A 23,747-nucleotide genomic window follows, 5' to 3' on the forward strand; every position below is an offset into this window, starting at 1 on the left:
CTGGATCTCCCATATGGGGACAGTGACCCCAAACACTTGAGGTATCATGTGTTGTCTCACAGAATGCAGAGGTGGGACTCGAACCCAGACACTCCATAGAGATCTGAGTGTCTCAAGTGACATCTTAATTACTGTACCAAACATCTGCTCTCCCATCAGACATTTTAAAAATGAAATGTACATTCAAAAGTGAATTTAAATATGTATTTTTGATACATACTGATTATTCCCACTCACTTTTAAAGGTGTTGTTAACATAGGTTATGATATTATAGAGAGGAGAAAGCCATCATTTCCCAGCTTCTGCTGGCAAAGGTATAAATTTTAAAAGGTAAAGGTAAAGAATTTTCTGCAAGTTTATTTATCTCCAATTTTAAGTTGTACTGAGTTTTTTTTTTTTTTTTTTTTTGGATTAGTGGCACCTTTGAAACATCTGTGACTTAGTTTTGTTTTTTAAACAGAACAAAGCAAGCAAACAAACACACAAAAATTGGCTTCCAGTTCGGGCATTTAAACATTGGCCAAGTCATTTCCATCTGTAGGAAACTTGAGCAACTCAGTAAGCACATCTAGGGCCCAGTCTTACTTTCTTATCAACATTTGTCAGTAAAAGGAACCAGGGCCCCTTGGAGAGTTAATTCAACAGAGGCGGAAAAATAGCAAATCAATTTGGACCATTTTTAGTGATAGAGAAAAGGAAATACTTAAAATATTTTAAAACTGGGAACATGTTGAAAGGACACAAGAGCTGATGTGAATTAACTCCTAGTGGCCAAACTGTTTGAACATTAAAATAAATAGCAGTAATATGGACTTATAACACAAAACATTAAATATTCAAGGCAATATAAAATATAGTTTAACAGCGTAATAAGTAAGTGAATAAATGAGAAGGGGTAGCTAACTCTTCCTTAAGAGAAGAATTGTAATTAAAGAGGCAATTAATTTGTTGACTCTTGAGATTGAATTCGACAATGTAAACATACATCAGAACATCACCTTATGGGCCCAGCATGGTAGCCTAGCAGCTAAAGTCCTTACCTTGCTTGCACCAGAATCCTATATAGGCGCTGGTTCATATCCCAGTGGCCCCACTTCCCATCCAGCTCCCTGCTTGTGGCCTGGGAAATCTGCAGAGGAGGACCCAAAGCCCTGGGACCCTGCACCTGCGTGAGAGACCCAGAAGAGGCTTCGGGATCCTGGCTTTGAATCAGCACAGTTCCGGTTGTTGCAGCTGCTTGGGGGATGACTCATCGGACAGAAGATCTTCCTCTCTCTCTTCTCTATGTATCTGACTTTCCATTAAAAATAAGTAAATCTTTTTTAAAAATATGAAGTGAATGAGGGAAATGAAAAGTTGCGATTAGGACAACAGATAATTGGCACTGTAATCAAAATCTACAATCAAATGATAAAACTAGCTGGTAAATGTTCAAGAGGAAACAAGATATGATAGTCTCAGTGTATCTTCTCTGAAATATTTATGAAGTACAAAGGAAAACATAGTTAACTTTACATTGGGGAAACAGCATGCACTACTTACCTCATAGTCAAGATCAGTCTCACCAGTAATTTAACATGACACTAAAACTGCCTTACATGATACAGCAAGAAGAGCATGTCACCTCTGAGGCTCTCTCCCCAGAAACCCCAGTCTTAAACTCATTGCAGGGAAACATCAGACCAACCCAAATTGAGGGACAGTCTATAAAACACCTAATACTCTCTTAGAGCTAAAGATGGGTGTGGGGTTTTAAGACATGGCACTAAATGCTCTGTGAAATCCTAAACTTAAAAGAGGGATTAATGAAAACAAACCAAAAAAATGGATAAAGTGTATGGTTTTGTTAATAGTGTTAAACCAGTGTTGCTTGATTTTGATCACTTGTACTAATTACAGAAAATCTTCACAGTAGAAGAAGCTGGGTGAGAAATATTAGGAGATATCTTTATTTCAGTATTAACTCTTTTTAAGTCTAAGAGTATTTTTTTTCTTTTTTTCTACCAGTATACTGTGTGCTTGTGACTTTTTAAGCATTTTTAAATTAATTTTCATCTTGGGAGTCAGACAGAAACAAACCTGCCACCCACTGGTAAACTCCTCAGAGGCCTGCAGAAGCTGGGTGATGCTAGACTGAAGCCAGAAACTGAGAACTAATGCTGGGCTTCATGTCGGTGGCAGGAACACAGGGACTTGGTCACCTCCCAGGGTGCATATCAGTGGGAAGCTAGAATAAGAGGTCGACCTGGGACTCAAACATGGATACTCCAGCATGTGCCATAGGCATTCTTCGTGGCATCCTAACCGTTGTAGCAAATACGCAGTCCTGTAAATCAGTAAGTATTTCAAAATACAAAATTAAAGGGCATGCATTGTGAAACCACGTTAAGCCACCACTTGGGGTTGCCACATCCGTTATTGGGGTACTGTTTCAAATCCTGGACACTACTTCTACTCATGTTTCTGCTACCCATGTGGGAAAACAGGAATGATTTCCTCATTTAGCTTTGTTTGGCCTAGCTCGGGCCTGGCTATTGCAGGCATTTGAGGAATGAACCATCACATAAAAGAGCTCTCTTTAATGCCCCTGTTTCTGTGTCACCCTGACATTCAGATAAATAAGTAGATATCTTTTTTTTTTTTTTTAATGAAAGCTAAAAAGCTAAAGCAAGTCAAAGTGATTCCAGGATTGCATGGTTTTTTATGATGGAAACAAAAACAAAAATGTCTGAAAACTTTTTGCTTGCACATCAGAGAACTAAACTACAAAATTATTTCCTTTCCAGCAAGGCTAGGCTGGATCTGAATCAGGCCTAGAAGAATGCTCTAGTGATTTCCAAAATTCATGTGATCATCAAACTCTTTTATTATTTGATGTTACTGAAACTCTCTTTACACATTGGTTGGCACCAATGTGTCTACCCAGACATAACTTTGGGTTCTATATTCATGTAGTCCACCAACCATGGCTCAAAAACGTTAGAAAAAAATGCACCACCTTGTTGCAGAAATGTACAAAGTAGTTTGTTGTGGAATGACCACATCTGTACCAAACCTGTAAACCCTTTCTTCTCATTTTTTCCTAAATATTGCAGTATAATAACTTTTTAGGTAACTTTACATTGTATTAGAGATTATAAGTAATAATGTAGAGGTGGTTTATAGTAGACAGTTCTTTAATATAGTTTCAAGTAAACACGACACGCCATTTTTATTGGGCACTTGAACATATGTAGAATTTGGTATCTGCAGAACCTCCTAGAACCGGTCTCTCGCATATACCCCGGGGATGGTTATAGGATGCATGGCTTTCAAAAATGTGTTAACAACAGTATAAACCAATCTTCATTTCCTTTTCTGTGAGCTTTTTAAAGCACCCTTACGTAGTCCATTCCACCTTATAAATCAAAAAGCACATCTTTCAAGTTAGTATTATGGCACAGCAGATTAACCACTTCTTGCTGTGTCAGCATCCAACATTGGAGCACCACCTGGAGTTCAAGCTTCTGCACTTCCAATCCTGCTAATGTCCTTGGGAAAGCAGTGGAAGCTGGCCCACATACTTAGACCCCTGCCACCCATGTGGGAAACTGAGGTGAAATTCTGGCTCCTGACTTTGTCCTTGACCAGCTCCTGCCACTGTTGCCATTTGTGGAGTTAAACCCCAAAAAGAAAATCTCTTTCTCTGTCTTCCACTCCCTTGTCTGTCGGGGTGTCTTTCAAATAAACAAAATATGGTAAAAGAAATCCCGAATTTCTATACGTCTCTGGTTTACCCCTCATTTCACTATATGCTTTTAAACAGCTGCAGACTGTGACTAAAGCAAATTATCCAGATTCCTGTGAAGAAATAAAAAGCCTTTTATTTTAAGTTCTTTTCCATTGCCACTTCTTAAACCTGACAATTATTAACTTGTTCAAAAATAGCTGCCAGGGGGAGGACACAAAGGTGGTGGTTAACAGTAAGGGTTCTGTGGTCAAACTTGGCTTCTATTCCAGTTCTGCAAGTTATATCACTTCTGCCAAGGCACTGACTTTCTACCCTGCTTTCTTCTAAAACTAAGATTCTTCAAGTGGATGTTAAGAAGAAATACTCTTCAAAGAGCTTATCAATTCCTAATGCATAATAAAGCATTTTCAGAAGTGAACACAGCATATTCATTCAGCAAGACTTGCTTGAGCAGCTCTATCTGCAGACAGGGCACTAAAAGCTGAAAGTATAGACTGTCATTACCTTACTTCTCTGCTCTGGAGGAACTAAGTTTGAGAGGAAAACAAATTGAATTAGTAATGATAATAATAGCAACAACAGGAGGTGGAGTGATGACTGTACTGGCTAATCCTCCACCTGCAAGTGCCGACATCCCATATGGGCAGTGGTTCTTGTCCCTGCTGCTTCATTTCCCATCCAGCTCCCTACTGGTGGCCTGGGGAAGCAGCTGAGGGTGCCCCAAAGCCTCAGTACCCTGCAACTGTGTGGGAGACCCTGAAAAAGGCTCCTGACTCCTAGCTTTAGATCGACTCCACTCCAGCCATTGTGGCCATTGGAAAGTGAACCACTAAATGGAAGATATTTCTGTCTGCCTCTCCTTCTCTCTTTCCAATAAAAAATGAATAAATCTTTAAAAACAGTAGCAACAACAGCTATCATATACTGTGCACCTACTGTGTTTCAGATTTTGCTGCTTGAGTGTACATCTGCTTACATCCTTACAGCAGTAAGTTTTGTCTCCATTTTGCAGATAAGGAAACCAAGGCATTGAAAGTTAAGGAATTTACTGCAACTAAGTAGCAAAGCTAGGATCCCATCCTAAGTCTACCAGACTCCAATGTCTTCCTTAACCCATTCATCAAATGCTCCCTAATGCTTCGTGTGAAGGGCTTTGATGTTGTGGCTCACCACTGCCGTGTGTAGTACTATAGTGTTTGGAGAGTCTGATTGTCTTCCAGTGTTTCTTGTAATGCTTCTACACGCGAGTTTGTAGTTCCTCCATGTTACAGAGAACAGAAATGAGCCACTCCCATGACTAAACAGAAGGCTTCCTTTCACAGGGTCTGCAAAGCCAAAGCTGAAACTGGGCTCCTGCTGGCATGGTGCTGCCCCCGCCCCCAGCCTTGCTGCTCGGCTGATAAAGCACAGCAGTCAGACAGCCCACAGCCATGTAGAGGCCCGTCCACCTTTCCGACCTTTCCTCTGTCGCTGTTACACTCGGAGTTACTTCCTGAGAGTGGGGATGTTCAGAATGATGCAAGTCTACATGGGCTCTTTGAAGCATTAAAAACTTTACAGCAGTATTTGAAAAAATCCTCAGCTTAAACGTACTAAAATTCATCTCATGATTATAGTTTTAAGTGTGGCAATCACTGTCCCTATTTCGTGAACTCAGAACAGCTCAGAGGTTGTTATACTTTCCTGTGTGAGTGAAATCAACCTTGTCCTCTTTAATCCTAATTTCAACATCTAGTCTTGACTTTTTTGATTATGGTTTCTCTAGAAAATGAGAAGCTGTATGTCTGCAGGTGAGTTATGATGCAACAGGCGTGCTCGGCCGTAGAGGGGGAGAACATGAGACCATTCAGTGAGGCTACCTTGAGGAGAGAAGTTTTGTTGGCATCTGCTTGTCTCCTGCCCACCGGATGTCAAGCACATAACCTCAGTCAGCATTTACTCTATCAGAGGGAAACGGTCTGAAATTCTTACCCTTTTTTTCTTTAGAAAGCTTAATATCCCTCTATGCTTTTTCCAGTTCCCCCTTTATCTTTTTTTTTTAAGATGTACCTGAGGGTCTGGTGCAATGGCTCAATGGCTAAATCCTCACGTTGCATGCGCCAGGATCCTATATGGGTGCCAGTTCATGTCCCAAACTGCACCACCTGCCATCCAGCTCCCTGCTTGTAGCCTGCTGAAAGCAGTAGAGAATGGCCCAAAGCCTTGGGACCCTGCATCCGTGTGGGAGGCCCGGAAGAAGTTGCTGGCTCCTGGCTTTGCACCAACTCAGCTCTGGGCATTGCGGCCACTTGAGGAATGAACCAGCAGACAGATGATCTTTCTCTCTGTAAATCTTTCAATAAAAATAAATAAATCTTAAAAATAGAGAGATGTATTTGAAAGGCAGAGTTACAGAGAGAAAGAAACCTTCCATCCACTGGTTCACTCCCCTAATGGCCACAGTGGCTAGGCTGGGCCCTGTCAAAACCAGGAGCCTGGAATGTCATTCCCAGGCCATGTTGTGAGGTCTTCCACATGGGTACAGAAGCCCAAGTACTTGAGCTGGGCTCTGCCATTCTCTCAGCTGTATTAGCAGGGACATGGATGAGAGATGGGGCAGTCGGGATGCAAACCTGCACCCATACTGGATGCTGACCACCTGGGCTCCAGGAGCTTTATTTGTTTGTGTATTTATTAATTTTCCGAAAGGCAGTCATTTTGGTAATAGTGGCTTCAAGGAGAGAGCTGACATTTCACAATCTATGCTGCAGGCATTTTACATCCTTAATCTCATTTAATCTTCACAGGATCCTTTCTTGGTAGGTGGATTATCCACATATTTATAGTTGTGGAAACTAAGACTCAGGGAAGTTAAACTGCCCTGGAGCCGTTGATGCTAGAAAGTGACAAAACTGAAAATTAGCTCTCCTTCTGTTTAACCTCATAAGTCATACTCTCCCATGAAGTAAGGATTGTTGACGTTTTTCCTCTTTGCCACTAGCTCATAAACCAGCAAGCTCACAGGAACATAGGAATGTTATGAATAGTCTCAGGATGCGAACAGACCAAGCCTATAGCAACGGACCATCTAGGTGAAATTATTTCAGCTCTACAGATGGGAAAGCTAAGGTCACCAAGACTGATCTGGAACACAGAACTAGTCAGTCGGCTCTCCTTTGGGGCATCTCTCACTGTACACACGGTACTACACACTGCCTGTAGAACTGGTTCCTCTAGCTGAAGGTGTGTTCTTTCATCAGGAGTGTGTAACAAGCAATGAAAGACCATATGGATGTAATTTACAGAATGGTAGGAATTTGTTCCTTTCCATAAGACCATGAGGCTGTATAAAGACTTCGCAAAAGGGTAAAAGGTAGTATTTTTGTAAGGGCTCACTGAATATTTTCTTGTGCAGATTTAAATATCTGATGCATACATTCTTTGCAGAGTTTCTTCTGTGTATTAGAACTATAGGTTCAGTGTAACTCAGATCGTAAGGGAGCACCAGTGATTGTTTTGAATTGTGATGAGTAGATAAGTGATGCTAGGCAACCTGTGGCAGGCCAGGTTGCCATCAAATGTTAATGAGCTGTTCAGATAGCTCTAATAGGATATCTAAAATAGCATAGAGATCAGCATTTAAAGAGTTATTGCTTAGGAAGTAATTACCTAAAAAATCCAGTGTCTTGCTTCCCTGGACTGATGACTGTAAGAACAATTTGTCACTGGTTGTGTTTATGTAAATATTTAGAAATTAATTCATTTGCTTTTTTTTTCTTGCAAGCTATATATTATAAAAGAAACTTTATCCATCAAATTCAAGTGAATTGTCCACACCAATGGATTTTATTTAACCTTAAATGACATTATTTTAATTAATTTTCCAGTCTCCCATTATCTTTAAGAAGAAAACTTGATCCACTTACATATTCATGCAGCAGTATTTCCTGAATCTTTTTGATTTTCTAGTTATTTTATGCTAAGTTCTAGGAACCACCACAAGAGAGATGTCAATCTCAGAGTGAGTAGCAGTGATGTTGTTAATTTAGCGTATTATAACATTTCTTATAGAGAAATGCAGTATAGTTTGAGAGCATAGATGAAAGTAACATTTATTTCCATCCCCAATAGATTTCGGTTTTGGAAATTTCTTTAAAAGTGGTGAACTGCTGGCAACATGGTGTGGCAGCCCCCCTTATGCAGCCCCAGAAGTCTTTGAAGGGCAACAGTATGAAGGACCACAGCTGGATATTTGGGTATTGCTTTGCTTTGCTGTGTTAAATGCGTCTATAATGATAATACTTAATAATCTGACCCATCTCAGAAGCTCCATACTTAACACTTAAGCAGTATTTCATGTTTTCCCCATTGGCTAGACTAAAATTAGAGCGTCTTGAAATGGATCCCTAGAGAAGAATTTCTAGGCACAGATGCTATCCTAATATCAGCATTGAATTACAGTTAAGTAGTAACCAAAATGATCAAATTCAGATCTTTCAGTATTATAGGATACTTATTGCAGTAGTCAAGGTTTAAGATTTTGTTGTGTTTTGGGGGTTTTTGTTTTGTTTTGTTTTTGTTTTAATTCCGAGAAAACAGATGCAGATAGGGGTTATTCAGTCCACATGATTTCCAGAGCCCTGGGTTACTTAGGAGACAGTGTTTGGCGTTCTGGGTGGAAATGTGACTGCTTTTTCTTCCCCAGAGCATGGGAGTAGTTCTTTACGTCCTTGTCTGTGGAGCCCTGCCTTTCGATGGACCCACTCTTCCAATTCTGAGGCAGAGGGTCTTAGAAGGAAGATTCCGGATTCCATATTTCATGTCAGAAGGTAACAAGCTGTTCATGTGTAATTACACTTTACAAAATTTGTACTCCAAAGGCAATGCCTAGGCAAAAGCGGCATTTTTCTGAGAGGTTAGGTGCCAGATGAAGTGACAGGGTCACTGGAAAAGCCTTAGAAATAAGGAGCCCCGTCCCCGGAACTAGACAAGACCCAGTCTTTTTGTAACTGAAAACAGAACATTTCCCAGATTAAGAGCAGCAAGTCCTCCCGTTTACTCTGGGTCTATAAATGTCCCAGGTTTATTTTCAACTTAGAGAAGTACTTGGTAGATACAGATTCACAACTGTAAGGAATGTATGTTACACATTAAAAAGTTTTTTAAATACAAGTTACCTGGCCAAATTGGCAAATAAAGATGAACTGCCGTAGCCTCCCCACTTGACTTGGACGGAGGGGTTACATAAGCACTGCCCTTCCTGCTTACTCCCTCATCTCTGAAATGCAGATCACTGAAGTCCCTACCTAGGGCAGTTGTGTTAATTAACTTATTCTGCAGCATGCACTTAGCGTAGTGCCTGGCATATCGTCAGAGAAGGTTAGCTTGGAAAGGGGTGGTGAAAAGCATGACGTCATCTCAGAGAATCACCTGGTGCCCACAGATGTAGCACTGCCGTTTTCTTAGTGAATTTTTCTCGGCTATACTAATGAAAAAAGAAAGAGCCCATTGTCTCACTTACATTGCCTGAGTGTAACACTCTTACATGTGAGGATTCGTTTTTTATTTGCTTATTTTATGAATAAGGCTTGTTTTTTTTTTTCCTTGACATCTGTGTGTTTGGATGTTGTTGGATGGAAATCCAGTAGGAAGTTTCATTTAGCCCACAAGCAGACCTATATTTCTTGTTTTTCTAAAGTATTCATGAACTTGATAAATATAAGCTAACACCTTTCTGTATTATTTATTCGTTTGACCTTCTGATTTGCAGTGGAGGATATAAAGATTAACCCTGTTGGGCCAAGTCCCTGTGTCAAACAACCCTGAAAGTCAAGGTGATTATGTGACATTTGTTACATTGTGTTTCCTATAGATTGTGAGCACCTAATTCGAAGGATGTTGGTCCTTGACCCATCCAAGCGACTAACCATAGCTCAAATCAAGGAGCATAAATGGATGCTCATAGAAGTTCCCGTACAAAGACCTGTCCTTTATCCGCAAGAGCAAGAAAATGAACCTTCCATCGGGGAGTTTAATGAACAGGTTTTACGATTGATGCACAGCCTTGGGATAGATCAGCAGAAAACCATTGAGGTAAAGTATCAGAGATTTGATTAATGATGTTTTAGGCTGTTTTCATAAAACTCAGTAACTTGATATTTCATGCTCACACCTGTCATTCCACTCTGTTATCACATTTGTCCCCAGGACGTAGGTGTACTGTTGAATGAATGTTCCCTGAGGACCAGCAGGCTCTATTTGTATTTGCTTTTATTAAATGTCTAAGTTCCTTTCTTTGCCCCATATGCCAAAATGTCTCAAGAGGAGGGGTTTATATAAGATTAAAAACAGGCAAAAATAGGAGCTTAAACAAATGTAAGCTAAAGAGTTTCTTCTAAGATAAAGCATGAGGTTTTATATAGGCATTTACTTTGTATTGAATGTAAATGTGGAGATAGGCAGCAAGGATGGAACTAAGTGGGAAACCAGTAAGGAACGTATCAGGTTTAAGAAGGCCAGTAAGATTCTAGATTGTTAACAGGAAACTAAGAAGGCAAAAACAGGTGAGGTCTAGATTTGGAAATCTTAAGGGATGGCAGAACTGAGAAGGTCGTGAACCTTGAAAATTCCTTTTGGCTTGTAATTTCTGTCCTCTGATGGTTAACATATTTATAGAATATATGCATATTTTTAAAACCTACACAACAGTAGAAACCAGTAGTGCTTTTAAGGAGGAAGCATAGTAAAGACTGTTAAATGCTCTCCTTTGCTATGAAAAACCATCTCCGCCCTTGGGACCAGAGCAGAACCAGACGAGCTGCTTCTGTGCTTGGCTGTAGAAGTCGGTCCAGAATGCAGCTGTGCATGGTCTTCACTGAGCATGGTCTGTACCGGGGTGCTGTCCTCTGCACTGCCACATGAATTAGAAAGCAAAGGAGCAGTTGTTTCTCTACTCCATTGGCATCTGAGGAAAACTGGCATGCTAGAGAGCTGAAGGCTTAGGAAGCAACTTTATTTTGAAGATCCCAAAGGGTGAGACTATAAAAATACACAGAGAAAGTTACTTGAGAACAGACGCAGTGTCTCTCAGCCTAGCATCCAGAGGTCATTCTCCGACTCCAAATAATTGCTAGAGTTCCCCAAAGTCTTTAATCATTCACTTCCAGAGTTTGCAGTGAGTCCAGGTTGTGTTGGAGCTGTGGGGTTTGCGAGTCCTGCTCAGGTTGTCAAGGCCTTGCTTGCAGACATGAGATAGAACTGTCAGTCAGTGGGGACCATGTGGCATGTTTTTCTTATTGCAGAAAAACTAATGCAGCCTGATCACATACATGTGCTGGTGAGGGTATTTAAGGGAACTTCCCTTTTTATAGAGATCAGTATGTGCTTGAGATGATTTGCCTTATAGCCTAAATTCTGGAGCATATTTCATGGAGGTACATTTTATCAGTGTGTTTTTAAAAACACGTAATTTTCTTTTTTTTTTTTTTTAAAGAAAAGTATATCACTGCATTGGTTTTTAGGATTTTCTGTCTGCAGCATTTGTTTCTTCTTTTAGTCTTTGCAGAACAAGAGCTACAACCACTTTGCTGCCATTTATTTCTTGTTGGTGGAGCGCCTGAAGTCGCACAGGAGCAGTTTTCCTGTGGAGCAGAGACTTGATGGCCGCCAGCGTCGGCCTAGCACCATTGCTGAACAAACAGTTGCCAAGGTAACGCCCCATTAGCCAGCGTCTTATCTGTGCATTTGTCTATTCACATGTTTGACACATTTTTCTTCTTGTGATGCAAAGGGTTCAGATTTCATCTTCCACACAATTTTTCTATAAGGCTTCTGCTTCTATCAATTGCTAGTCTCAGATGTTAGAGCATCTTTCTATTTTTAAGAGTTAAAATTTTTGAAATACATGCTTTTTTATAATACTCATTTTTTATGAAGTTTGTGAAGATTCTTCATGTGCATGATTTTCAAAAATCTTTCTGCTTCAAAATGAACATATCTTCTGATTTCATTTTCTATGAATTTTTGAAGTCCCTTCTTCCGGTAGAAGTAAAATGAGACAACATTGTAAATAATTATCATTTAAAAGAGAAGGGAAAGAGGGGCACATCGTGAAGGAGAAGGCTTCCTGGGCGATTAGCAGTAAGGCAGATCGTCCCGTGGAGGATGCTGTGGGGAGGGAGAAGCAGCGGTCCAGATGAGAAACACCCACATGAGCAGGTGGAGTGTAGGTCTTGCTGAAATTAACGCATTTGGAGCTGGCATGCCGTGCAGTAGTGAAGATGCTGCCCGGGCTGCCTGCATGCAGTGTCACAGGATTTGGGTTCTGTCCCCAGCTCTGCTTTAGATTCCAGCCTCCTGCTGAAGTGGACATTGAAAAGCAGCAGGCGTTGAGTCCCCATCACTCAGTCCTGGGCTCGGGTCTCAGCCTGCTCCCTACCTTGCTGCCCTTTGTGTTGGTAAACTAACAGATGGGAGATCACTTTCTTTTGTTGATTCCTGTGCCTGCCCCTCTCTCTCTCTCAAAGAAAGAAAAATAAACTTTGTCAAAGTATGAATTAATCCACTTGGAAGTACAGGTATGCACCACATGAGGACATTTGAAGCAGAAGACGTAGGTGAGAGTGGCCTCATAGGATTGTATTGCCTAGTGACACTGTAGACTTTCTCACATTTCTATTTTTAGTTGAAGAGATTGAGCTATCATCTACTGATCCGTTCCCCAGATGCCCACAATGCCTAGACTAGAGCTAGGCCAGGAGCTGGGAACTGAATCCAGGAGCCCAGCTATGTCTGTCCTTCCTGTCTCCCCAGGCCTGCATGAGAAAAAGCTAGAACCAGGAACCCCACTGCTTTTTGAAGCCAGGTGCTTTGATAGGGGCTTAGCGCACCCTGACAGGCAGCTTACATCATTGTGGTACAGATACTTGCCCCAGATGTCTTCGTTTCTGTAAATATAGACTGTAGTGTTCTGACTGTGATGACATCACAGACCTGACTCAGCATTTCATTAAGCAGTGCAGGGTTATTAAAAGTTGAGAGTGAAAAGTTGAAGCCGTAAATGAAAAGCTTTGAATGCTAACATAAAGAGTTTTCTTATAATTCAGGAAACCATTAGAAACTACTGCAAGCTATTAAACAGGAAAGTGATCAAATTAAATCCATATTTAAAACAAACTGATCTGGTAGTCTTGAGAGGGATGGGTTAGGTAGAAAGGAAAGAAATTTGGAGAAATCTGTTAGGAGACCTTTACAGTAGTTGAGAGTTGTTGAAGGCTTAGACTAATAAGGTCCTAGTGAAAAGAAAAAGGAAGACGCAAGTATAAATATCCTTTCAGAAGTAAACTGTGTGGACTTAGCGGTATTGGAGGGACAGCTCAGCATGGTTTCAGGGCCTGGCACGGAAGCCTAGTGGCTAAAGTTCTCTCCTTGCATGCGCTGCGATCCCTTATGGGCACTGGTTCTAATCCTGATGACCCCGCTTCCCATCCATCTCCCTGCTTGTGGCCTGGGAAAGCAATCGAGGACGGCCCAAAGCTTTGAGGCCCTGCACCCACATGGGAGACCCCGGAAGAGGATCCAGGCTCCTAGCTTCGGATCCGCTCAGTTCTGACCTGACTGTTGCGGCCGCTTGGGGAGTGAATGAGTGAAAAGAAGGTCTTCCTCTCTTCTCTTCTCCTCTCTGTATATCTGACTTTCCAATAAAAATAATTCTAAAAGCAATACCAAAAAAAGCAAGGCTTCATAAGCAAATTCCAAACTCTGCTGTTGACTTGCTGGATGTGACATTGAGGTTTCTTGAGATCGTCCCCACCTGTTTCTCAAGTGTAAAATGGTGATAAGAATAAAGATTGTGACAATGAAGATAATATTTCTGAAATGCTTAAAACAGTGCCTGGCATGTAGGAAGTGGGAGTTAAAGACGACTGCTCTGGTTTTGGGCCTGATTGAATGATGGAGCATTAATTGAGTTACTTAGATCGAAGATCTGAATCCCAGCAAAGACTGAAGCTAATAAGTGATTTTTTTCATAGCTTTCCTAGGATTCTTTCCACTTTTGTGAGGTACTAACTTTGGTCTAAGTGAAATTAAGAGCAAAGGAGTTTTGACTTGGTATTTCTTAGGAAGCTTAACAAAATATACAGGATTACAATGAAATTTTTGTGGTGGCTTTTATAGAACATGTTAAACCAAGGAAGTTAAAATCTTGGTTTTTTTATATATTTCCATGCATATTTCATATGTTAAATAATGTAAGTATTGATGTAAGTGTGAGTAAAGTAGTATGTCTGCGCAGTCCTGGGTGACTTGGATTAGAGTGTCTCAGCATTCGGAAATGTTCACAGTTAAAGATCTCACTATCAAGACAGAGAGAGATAAGGTGAGGACCCGTGCGGTGGTGTTGCAATAGCGAGACACAGTGATGGCGCTTCCTTCTTACCCCCACGAGCAGACAGCCGGATACGAAGCAGGAAGGCTTCCCCTGCGAGCCTCTTTGTTCTCCCTAAACATTACACCAGTGAGGGAGTGGCGAAGGGTTACATAAACAGTTGTTCCTGCGCACGTGCAAATGTTATTGTACATGATATCCTTTCATATCTAGACTATAAGCAAGTTCCCTGGGATATCTCAAATTATATTTGATTTGGCTTGGGGTTTAGATGTATGACACAGCTTCTTACGTTTGATAACTTTTATTTTTTATTACCCTCATGAGTTCTTTTCACGTTAAGCACTAACCCACGTTGTCATAGAAAGCCACTTAGTGAAACATAAAATGCCTCCGGTTCAAATGAAAATCTCCAAGCTGGTCTCCAAGCTGGTCTCCAGTGCCCTACGGATGTGAAGCAATAGGCGCAGGCACTGAAGGAAAGGTTCCCTTCCCTCGGAGATTACACATCCCGCATAATAACGTTGAGCTTACCGCAAAACTGACTCTGTGTGGATACAAGTGTGCTTTTAGAAGTGTTCTCTCACTTTGCTTTATATTCTAATTTTTTATGTGGCAAGTCACTTGTTACTTGATAGAGCAGTAACATGGAGGGAACAGCATAGTTTAACACAAAGGTCACCTGAGCTGTGGGGGCACGCGGACCCGGCCATCTCTTGAGCTCCTGTGCCCTTCAGTATAAAATGGAAATAGTAATAGCTACTTCATATGATTGCTACCAAGGCAGAATTAGTTAAACCTTACCAGCAGATGAGCTCAGCAAACAGAGGGCTTGTAAGCCTGGTACATTCCCTTCCACTGTTGCCTCAGGGGTGTTCAGGTAATAGCGCCTGCCTTTAGGGAGTTTGCAATCCAGTGATAAATTACCCATTATTATTTAGACAACAGCAGCTTCCCATCTTAGATCATGCCTTTTTCTCATGAATTCTAACCACTTGTTTTTAACAGTTCTCCTTCGTGTCCGTCATCTGCATGCAGACAAAAACAGAACAGTCATCCCTGTTCTTTAATTACTGATTACAGGTTGTGTGTGAAGCTAGAGGACAGTTTTGTTTGGGCTTGCTAGGGCTGTCGTTACAAAACGCCACAGACTAGTGGCCTAACCACTAGGAATTGTTTTCTCTTCATTCTAGAAATTGCAGGAGCCAGACCCAGGGTGCAGTCCAGGTTGATTTCTGGGAAGAGCTCATCGCCGGGCCTCTAGGAGGTTCCCCTGCTGCTGCATCCTCATCTGGCTTTTCCTCTGTGAGCACGGAGCACAGTATCTCTGGGGTCTCCTCCGCTCTGTATGAGGACACGAGCCCTGAGGATCAGTGTCCCGTCCTTATGATCCCAATTTTATATGTATTACTTGTGATAATCTCACTGAGCTTCCTAATTCTGAAGAACACAGTCTGTGCAACAAGTGTGAGCCTGCTCAATTCAGGAGCGACTTTCCCATGAGAAAGCACATGATTTTTACTTCACTGGTGCTGAGAAACAAATTCATAAGATATTCATAGCAATAAACATATGTTTTGAAAAGTAATCACAGTCTGTTAGACATAATCATTGTTCATTGCTCTTGAAACTAGTAGTATCTGCCCCCTTGGCCATTAATCTACAATTTATTAAAATAACATTCTCTCTTCAGCTCTTTAGTGCTGATCATGGCTTTTAGGTATTTATACCCTACCCTTGTTCCAGAAAGATCTTTTGAGTTGATGCCTAAAGCCCATCACCCTACTTCCTAGGAAGTGACTGTCGCAAGAAAATGTGTTACTCCTCTGTCTTGACCAAGTTCACAGGCAGTTGTTGTCCGGGTCCAGTGTACAAGTTGTCGCGGAGGATGTGCTGTCAGTCTGGCACTGCAGGGCGCCAGCTGGGGGCAGGCAGGGGCTGCCAGGGGCAGCACGCGCAGCTGTCACTCCAGCACCTCGCTGCCGACACGCTGGCTTCCGGGAATGTCTTGGAATACTCTTCTGTACAAGGAGTAGTTTAATAACTTTAGGATATAGAAACAGAACTTTCACTTTTTATTTAAAAACTTATGACCAGAGTAAGACTGTACCAAATATACTTCATTAGAAAATTTAAATTTTCTGTTGTAAGAGATCAATGACTAATACTGAAAGGGGAGAAGGGAGCATTTAATCTTTTTTTTTAAAGATTTATTTTTATTATGTTTTTATTGGAAAGGCAGATATACAGAGAGGAGAGACAGAGAGGAAGATCTTCCGTCTGATGATTCACTCCCCAAGTGAGAGCGCAACGGTCGATGCTATGCCGATCTGAAGCCAGGAGCCTCTTCCAGGTCTCCCAAGCGGGTGCAGGGTCCCAAAGCTTTGGGCTGTCCTCAACTGCTTTCCCGGGCCACAGGCAGGGAGCTGGAAGGGAAGCAGGGCTGCCGGGATAGAACTGGCGCCCATATGGGATCCCAGGCGTGCAAGGCGAGGACTTTAGCCGCTAGGCCACCGCGCCGGGCACCGGAGCATTTAATCTTAAGAGTAGCACAAGAAACAAGCCTGCAGAATGATGATATAAGAAAAGCCATTTCTTTGTCATGTTTAGCATGACGCATAATAGTGCCTGTCTGTTTTTACCTTCCATGTGATACTGACACTTGACTGTTGCTATTCTTTATTTTATGTAGTATGTCCAAATGATCAATATTGGAATATACCAGATACAAACATCTGCTAAACATATTCGAATGTAAAGCATAATGCTAGCATAGTTCTCCTTTTTAAAAAATCATCAGCTTAAAAATCTAACTGGGAACGGTAAGGCGGTATGTGGGAACAAAACTGCATTCATGGGCCTGGCACAGTAGCCTAGTGGCTAAAGTCCTCGCCTTGCACACTCCAGGATCTCATATGGGTGCCTGTTCTAATCCCGGCGGCCCCACTTCCCATCCACCTCCCTGCTTGTGGCCTAGGAAAGCAGTGGAGGGTGGCAAAAAACCTTGGGCCCCTGCACCCACATGGGAAACTCAGAAGAAACTCCAGGCTCCTGGCTTCAGATCAGCTCAGCTCCAGCCATTATGACCGCTTGGGGAGTGAATCAGCTTAAGGGGAGATCTTCCTCTCTGTCTCTCCTCCTCTCCAATGAATAAATAAATTTAAAAAACTGCATTCATCTTGCAATCTAATTTCTGAATTCTTGTCATCTTGCTGAAGCTTTAGGAGGAGGAGGTGGGGCATGGCATTTGGCACAGAGATGAAAGCGTCCACAAAGGACACCTGCATCCCATGTCCAGGTTCCTGTGTTTGAGTCCCAGTTCCGATTTTGATTTCAGCTTTCAGCAATAATATACTGTAAGGAAGCAGATGCTAGCTCAGCATGGGAGACCCAGATGGGAGACTCAGGTCAAATTCCAGGCTTCTAGCTGCAGCCTGCCCCCAGCAGCTTCATCTTTAAGCCTGATGCTTGCCAGTTGTTGGAAAAGAAGACACTCTTTCAAATGATTTTTCTGAAGAAAAGTTTGTGATGTTTATTTACCTAGGGTAGTTAACAAAGCAGCTGTGAATAATGGATTTAAAACTATCAGGAACTTTGTGTGGCGGACTGACTGTGGAAACTGTGCCGGTCTCCTTCCGTGCAACCAGGAGCCTGTGTCTTTTCGGGGGAAGGAGAATGTCCCTACCACTTTTCTTTCCTTTTCTTCCTGTTCACATACTTTGTCAAGAAATACCTTCCAGGCCCAGTGTAGTAGCCTAATGACTAAAGCCTTTACCTTGCATGCGCCGGGATCCCATATGGGTGCCAGTTCTAATCCCGGCAGCTCTACTTCCCATCCCTCTCCCTGCTTGTGGCCTGGGAAAGCAGTCGGGGCTCCTTAGACTTTTTTATGTATTTCCAAGTAATATAATAGATGAGGCACTTTGAATACTTGGCAGTGAGGTTGGTGACGTGGCATAGCAAGTAAGGCTACTGCCTGTAGTGCTGGTATTCCATATGGGCACCAATTTAAGTCCCAACTGCTCCACTTCTGATTCAACTCCCTGCTGATGCACCTGGGAAAGCATCAGGAGATGGCCTAAGCACTTGGGTCCCACACCCAGGTGGGAGACCCAGATGCAGTTCTTGATTCCGAGCTTCAGCCTGGCCCAGCGTGCCTTTGCAGTGATTTGGGGACTGAACCAGCGAAGGAAGATCTTCCGCCACCCCCACACTCTGTATATCACTCTCTCTGTGTAACTCTACCTTTTGAATAAATAAATAAGTAAATCTTAAAAACAACAAAAAAGTTAGTCCAAAATGAAGTAAAAGGAAAAGTGTGTCTTGCTGTAAATATATATTTGAAATGTGTAGTTTTATGTAGCTTATTTCTGCAAAATGTACGTGGCACTCTAAAAATTTGGTAGGAGGTAGGATTAAAAAATAAGCTTATTTTTCTGTGAAAATATTTTTAAATGCATAGTTTTTCATAATAAGCATTTTCCATGAGCTTTTTGAAGACCCCTTGTATAGAAAGAGACAATATGTGTTGAATTGAAGCAAAGTGCATTCTCCAGTTTCTTATAATGACTGGTCTTCTTGCACTTTTACCTTCATGCAAGTGAGGTTTCTCATCATGGAACAAAAAGAAAACCCTGTGCCACCTATTAGTTAGCACAGGGTGCTAATTCCTTCAGATTGAGAGCTGTGCCATCCCCATATTTCATTAGATCTTTTCTGAAATTTCAAATAAAATAAATAGCTATTTAGATTTTAAATATTGGAAAGTTATTATATTCTAAGAAATGTGTGTGTTTACAGAGAAAATATTATCATACACCAACTGTCCCCTGTTGCCACATTTACAGGCACAAACTGTGGGTATCCCGGTGACCGTGCATTCACCAAACATGAGGCTGATGCGCTCTACCCTGCTGCCACAGGCAGCCAACGTGGAGGCATACTCATTTCCTGCATCCAGCTGCCAGGCGGAAGCCGCGTTTATGGAAGAGGAGTGTGTCGACACTCCAAAGGTACTCATGGTTTGAGACACTTGGGACTTACAGTATGGCCCAACAGCCTTGTTGAACTTTGTCAATCTCTGACACTTAGATTGTTTTTGTGAAGAACCTAAAAAAAATATCCAGGGTCAAGCTCTCATTGAGTTCTAGCACTGTGACTATTACTTAAGTAATGTAACTGGTCAGACCTCCACTGTGCTTCCCAAAAGCCTGTCTCCTTCCAGAACCAGTTCCTTCTCCCTTCACATTTCTGAATGCAATGTGTGTGATTATAGTTCTAGAAGCAAAAAATGCACTACTGTGCTGAGCTGGGCTTGGTCTGTGTTACTATTATCATCTCTTTACTGCCTGGGGCATTGCAGTTACAACGTGCCAGGCCACCCTTTTTTGGTCGATGAACCACCTTTGTCTGCTTTGTACATGTTTAGAGGACCCGAGTTTGCCTGGCTGCAGTGGCTTTACAGATGCGGCAGGGGACAGCTTCTCAGTAGGTGGATAATTGTTTGCCCTCTGATATATGTTACATCTACTTAGCACTGAGTAATGGGCGCATTGGGGACCAGAGACTCGTAAACAGCTGTTGGTCTTGGCGGACGTTCAGCCTCTGCTCTTTCCTAGTGGTGTAAACTCGGACAAGGTGACAGATGCTGTTGTTTCTTATGCAAAATGGGAATAACAATTTTATGGCTGTTGTGCTGATTGATTATAATGATGTATGTAAGGTTGTAGATAACTGGTAAATATTTGCCTCTTTAGACAACAATGAGTCAGACTTGAACTCTGCTGGATTGTGATTTAACAAAGAAGCATTATGCACAGCATACTGGGAGCTGTAGTAAATTGATGAAGGGTGAAATATGATTTGACCCTGGAAAGAAGTGTCAATCAAAGACTAGCAGGAGGCAAGGCAGGGGGTGCTTTTAGATGTTTGTTCAGGAAGGGCTGGGGGTTAACTGTCGGAGCGGGGAATTGAAAGGTGGATAGAATGTGAGTGGGAGCCAGGGTGGGTTATCTTCAGTGAATGGGAAAACAGGAGGGAAATCAAATGTCAGGAAGGCCAAGTCATCTCAGTCAGTTTGAATCAGAGGGCAACTAAAGGGAAATGGAGATGAACAAGGGACAGTGTTGTGGCTCAGTGAGTTAAGATGCTGCTTGCAATGCCAGCATCTCATATCTAAGTATAAGTTTGTGTTTCAGCTACTCCACTTCTGATGCTGTTCCCTGATAATACTGCAGAGAGGGCAGTGTAGAATGGCCTGGATACTTAGACCCCTACCACCATCCTGGGAGGCCGAGGTGGAGTTCTTGGATCCTAGCTTTGGCCTGGCCTAGACTTGAACGTTACAGCCATTTGTTGAGTGAGTCAGCTGATGAAAGATAATCCTGTCTCTCTCCTCTTCTCCCTTCCCTCCCCTCTCTCCCCCTCTCCTCTCCTCTTCTCTCTTTTTTTGTCTCTCTGCCTTTCAAATTAATCTTGTAAAGACAAAACAGTAATGGTAAATGTGACCAAGCTGCGATGAATGGCAAGCCAAGCAATTCCAGCTGCTTCTCCAGGCTCCTGTTCTCACTGTGGGGACATGTTTAAGCAGCAGGTACAGCAGTTGTCAGGCTCCAGGGAACAAGCAGAATCCATGTTGTGCTTCAGGAGGTTAACCTGGTTGTTCGTGGCAGGCACGCACTGGGCCAGGGGAGAGACTTGGACAAAGAGAATGGGGAGGTGAGCAACCATGCACTGGGCAGAAGGGCATGACATCAGCGACAGAATCTCGGGGTCTGAAGAAAATGAGTCCAGCGGGCAGCCAGAATTGGAGCCTAACACACTGGGGAGTGGCTGCGGCTTGCAGGGGCCTCTGCAGGTGCAGCAGGTCCTGAAGCTGAGGGATGAGAGCAGCGAGAGCAGAGCCAGGAGCCGAGCTGCTGGCCCCAAATGGTTAGTGTCCATGCCCTGTGGACAGCGCCTCTTCCTGTGGGCAGGCTGTTTTGTCTGCCTGTGGTTGCCTAGTGTGTTCAATAAGTTACCAGTACATTCGCACTCAGAAATTTAGATATAAATTAGGGCAACATAATTCATTTATTTTGAAAATCTAATTCCCTCAAAAAATTAAAATGCAGTCTGCTAGAGGCTTGTCTCTGAGGGTTTCAGGCCTGAAACACAAATTGGGCGCTGTCTGCTGTATTATATAGGGCAAGCTATTTTTAAAGCCTGTGATTGTTACCGTAACTAGGAAACAGACAGGAAATGAATGATTTTGTGAAAGCTATAGTCACTAGCTAGAAGGTTTATTTGCATTCATAGGAAGAGCAGTGCCATGCTGGAACTGGCCACCCACGCTAGCCTGTGCTAACCTGGCACAGCCAGGCCGTAGATAACCACCATCTTAATTGGGAACCATTTTATTCATGTCAGGAAAAATGCTGTCCCTTTTCTTTCCTACTGCTTCTCTGGGTGTTATGTTGATTTTATGTTTGTGTTTTTGGTGTTTATTTTTTAAACTTTTTAAAAATTTATTTGAAAGGCAGATTTACAGGGAGAGACAGAGAAGGAAAGCTTTTTAGTTCACTGGTTCACTCCCCAAATGACCACAAAGGCGAGAACTGGGCGAGAGCCAGGAGCTTCTTCCAGGTCTCCCACACAGGTGTAGAGACCCAAGGACTTAGGCCATCTTCTACTGCTTTCCCAGACCATCAGCAGGGAACTGCATTGAAAGTGCAGCAGCCAGGACTCGAACTGGCATCTGTGTGGGACGCTGGCGCTTTAAGTGGTAATTTTACCAACTGCACACAGTACCAACCCTTTGGTGTGCTTCCTTAAAGTGGGTTAGAAATGTAGATAGATCCGTTTTTAAAACAAAATTGTATTCTGTGCTGTTATTTTGTGTCTTTACTATATAACATGAGCACTTTTTTGTTAGGAGATGTTCCATTAAAGGGTGTTATAAGAACTACTTAAAGTGTTGTACTTAATGTAACCCTGCCTCTCTACTTTTCTATTGTTGAGCATCACATACTCCAATTTTTTTGCATCTTTATATATGCTGAAAGTCAATAGCCTCATGTCTAAATCTCTGACTCTACCTCTGATTATTTTTAACATCCATTTCTAGAGCTGAAATAACATAGTTCTTTACTTTTTGACCTGGTTATTTGTTTCATTTGTTACAGGATGAGAAAAAATACTTTAAAAGAAATTGTGATAGCTTTAATGTCCTGCTTTTAAAAATTACATTATAAAGGTCAAATAAGTCATTGGAATATCTCGACTACTTAACATTAAGAAACAATGTTATTTTTTATTTATTATCTTAATTCTCCCAAACAACACCCTATTCCCATGTTACAAATGAGAGTGAGTTGTATAGAAGTTAAGCAAGTCTCCTAGTAAGTAATGAAGCTGAGGTTAGAGCCGGCTGCAGCTCAGTAGATGCCAAGAACTTGGTGTACAAATTCTGAGACAAATCCCTGACCACCACCACCACCCCACCCCTGCTTTGAGCACTTGTGCTTTGGTATACTGTTTTAGTCTGTTCAGCTGCCATTACAAAATACCACAGACTACTACCTCCAAGTAGTGAGGGCTAGGAAGTCCAGAATCAAATCTGATGAGTTTCTGGCGAAGGTCTTATTTCTGAGTGGCAGAGAGCCACCTCCCCACTGTGTGTTCCGTCCTCACAGGGCCCATGGCTGTGGCAGGGCTCAGAGTGAGCCCTCTGATGGCCCTCTCTTCTGAGAATACTCCTGTCAAGTACAAGCCTTACTCTCTTAGACCCAACTCCAAACACGGCCACCTTGGGCTTCAGCAGATGATGTGGGGAATACAGACACAGCCTCCAGCTTGGAGCAGCGCGCCACTCCCCAGGCCAGCTGTAGGCCTCCTGGTGGACTCGGGGCTTTCCTGAGAGGGGTGACTCTTACTTCTCCATGATCGTTTACACGTGATGTGACCAAGCAAGCTTGAAGATGAAAACAGTATACTAGGTGATGTGCTTTTCTCCCACATTGCTTTTTAAAATCCTGTAATTTATAGTTAGCCTAGAGTACTTCCTAGAGCATACCATCCTACAGCAGCTTAGGTCACCTAGGCAGGTCAGCCAATGTATCAGTCACAAAATCCTAGATCTTAAATTTGGCTGTTACATCAAGTCCCTCAGTAAATGGGCAAGGCCAAGGTGACCTGGGGTTTGGCTATCTTAAGTCTGAAAATGTTCACCCCTTTTCACTCTGCCTGGTCCTGTGGTGCTTCTTGGTCATTGGATTTTCCCAGCTCTCCAGGGATGAAAATTCAGACCCTTGTTTTCTGGCTTTCCCGTGATGGAAGATTTCTCTCATCATCTGTATTGAAGACACCATTCATAAACTGGTAGCCTAAGTAAGCTTGCATGTAGGGGACCACAGGGTTTCTGAGGAATTCAGAGAAAGAGGTGTTTTTCTCTGTTGAGGGGACATAAGCCAAGTTGTAAAGCTTACCCTGCGGGAATATCAGCTAATATTCGGCAGAGGCTGTGAGGATAAAGATACTCGGTAGATAATTACTTGTGACATTCTTTTCCCTTTTGCTTTATTCATTACTAAATCATCCCTGGCTAGCCTTGGAAAACTGCATTAGCCAACAGCTAAGGAATCCAGGGGTGAATGTAAGTTCTCACACAGCGG

The 23,747-nt window shown here is 42.4% G+C and overlaps 1 protein-coding gene across 1 annotated transcript in view; it reads left to right on the forward strand.

Annotated features, from left to right (window-relative positions):
* Positions 1-23,747, forward strand: part of SIK2 (salt inducible kinase 2) — a 125,303-nt gene that overhangs the window by 93,016 nt on the left and 8,540 nt on the right. The window contains exons 5-9 of the mRNA XM_040976912.1: positions 7,842-7,966; positions 8,416-8,539; positions 9,583-9,803; positions 11,266-11,418; positions 18,945-19,109. Coding sequence (XP_040832846.1) covers positions 7,842-7,966; positions 8,416-8,539; positions 9,583-9,803; positions 11,266-11,418; positions 18,945-19,109 — 788 coding nt within the window. The remainder of the gene's footprint in view (positions 1-7,841; positions 7,967-8,415; positions 8,540-9,582; positions 9,804-11,265; positions 11,419-18,944; positions 19,110-23,747) is intronic.

This window comes from Ochotona curzoniae, unplaced genomic scaffold, assembly GCF_017591425.1.
Source record: "Ochotona curzoniae isolate NIBS_2020 unplaced genomic scaffold, NIBS_Ocur_1.0 contig_2723, whole genome shotgun sequence".
NCBI lineage: Eukaryota > Metazoa > Chordata > Mammalia > Lagomorpha > Ochotonidae > Ochotona > Ochotona curzoniae.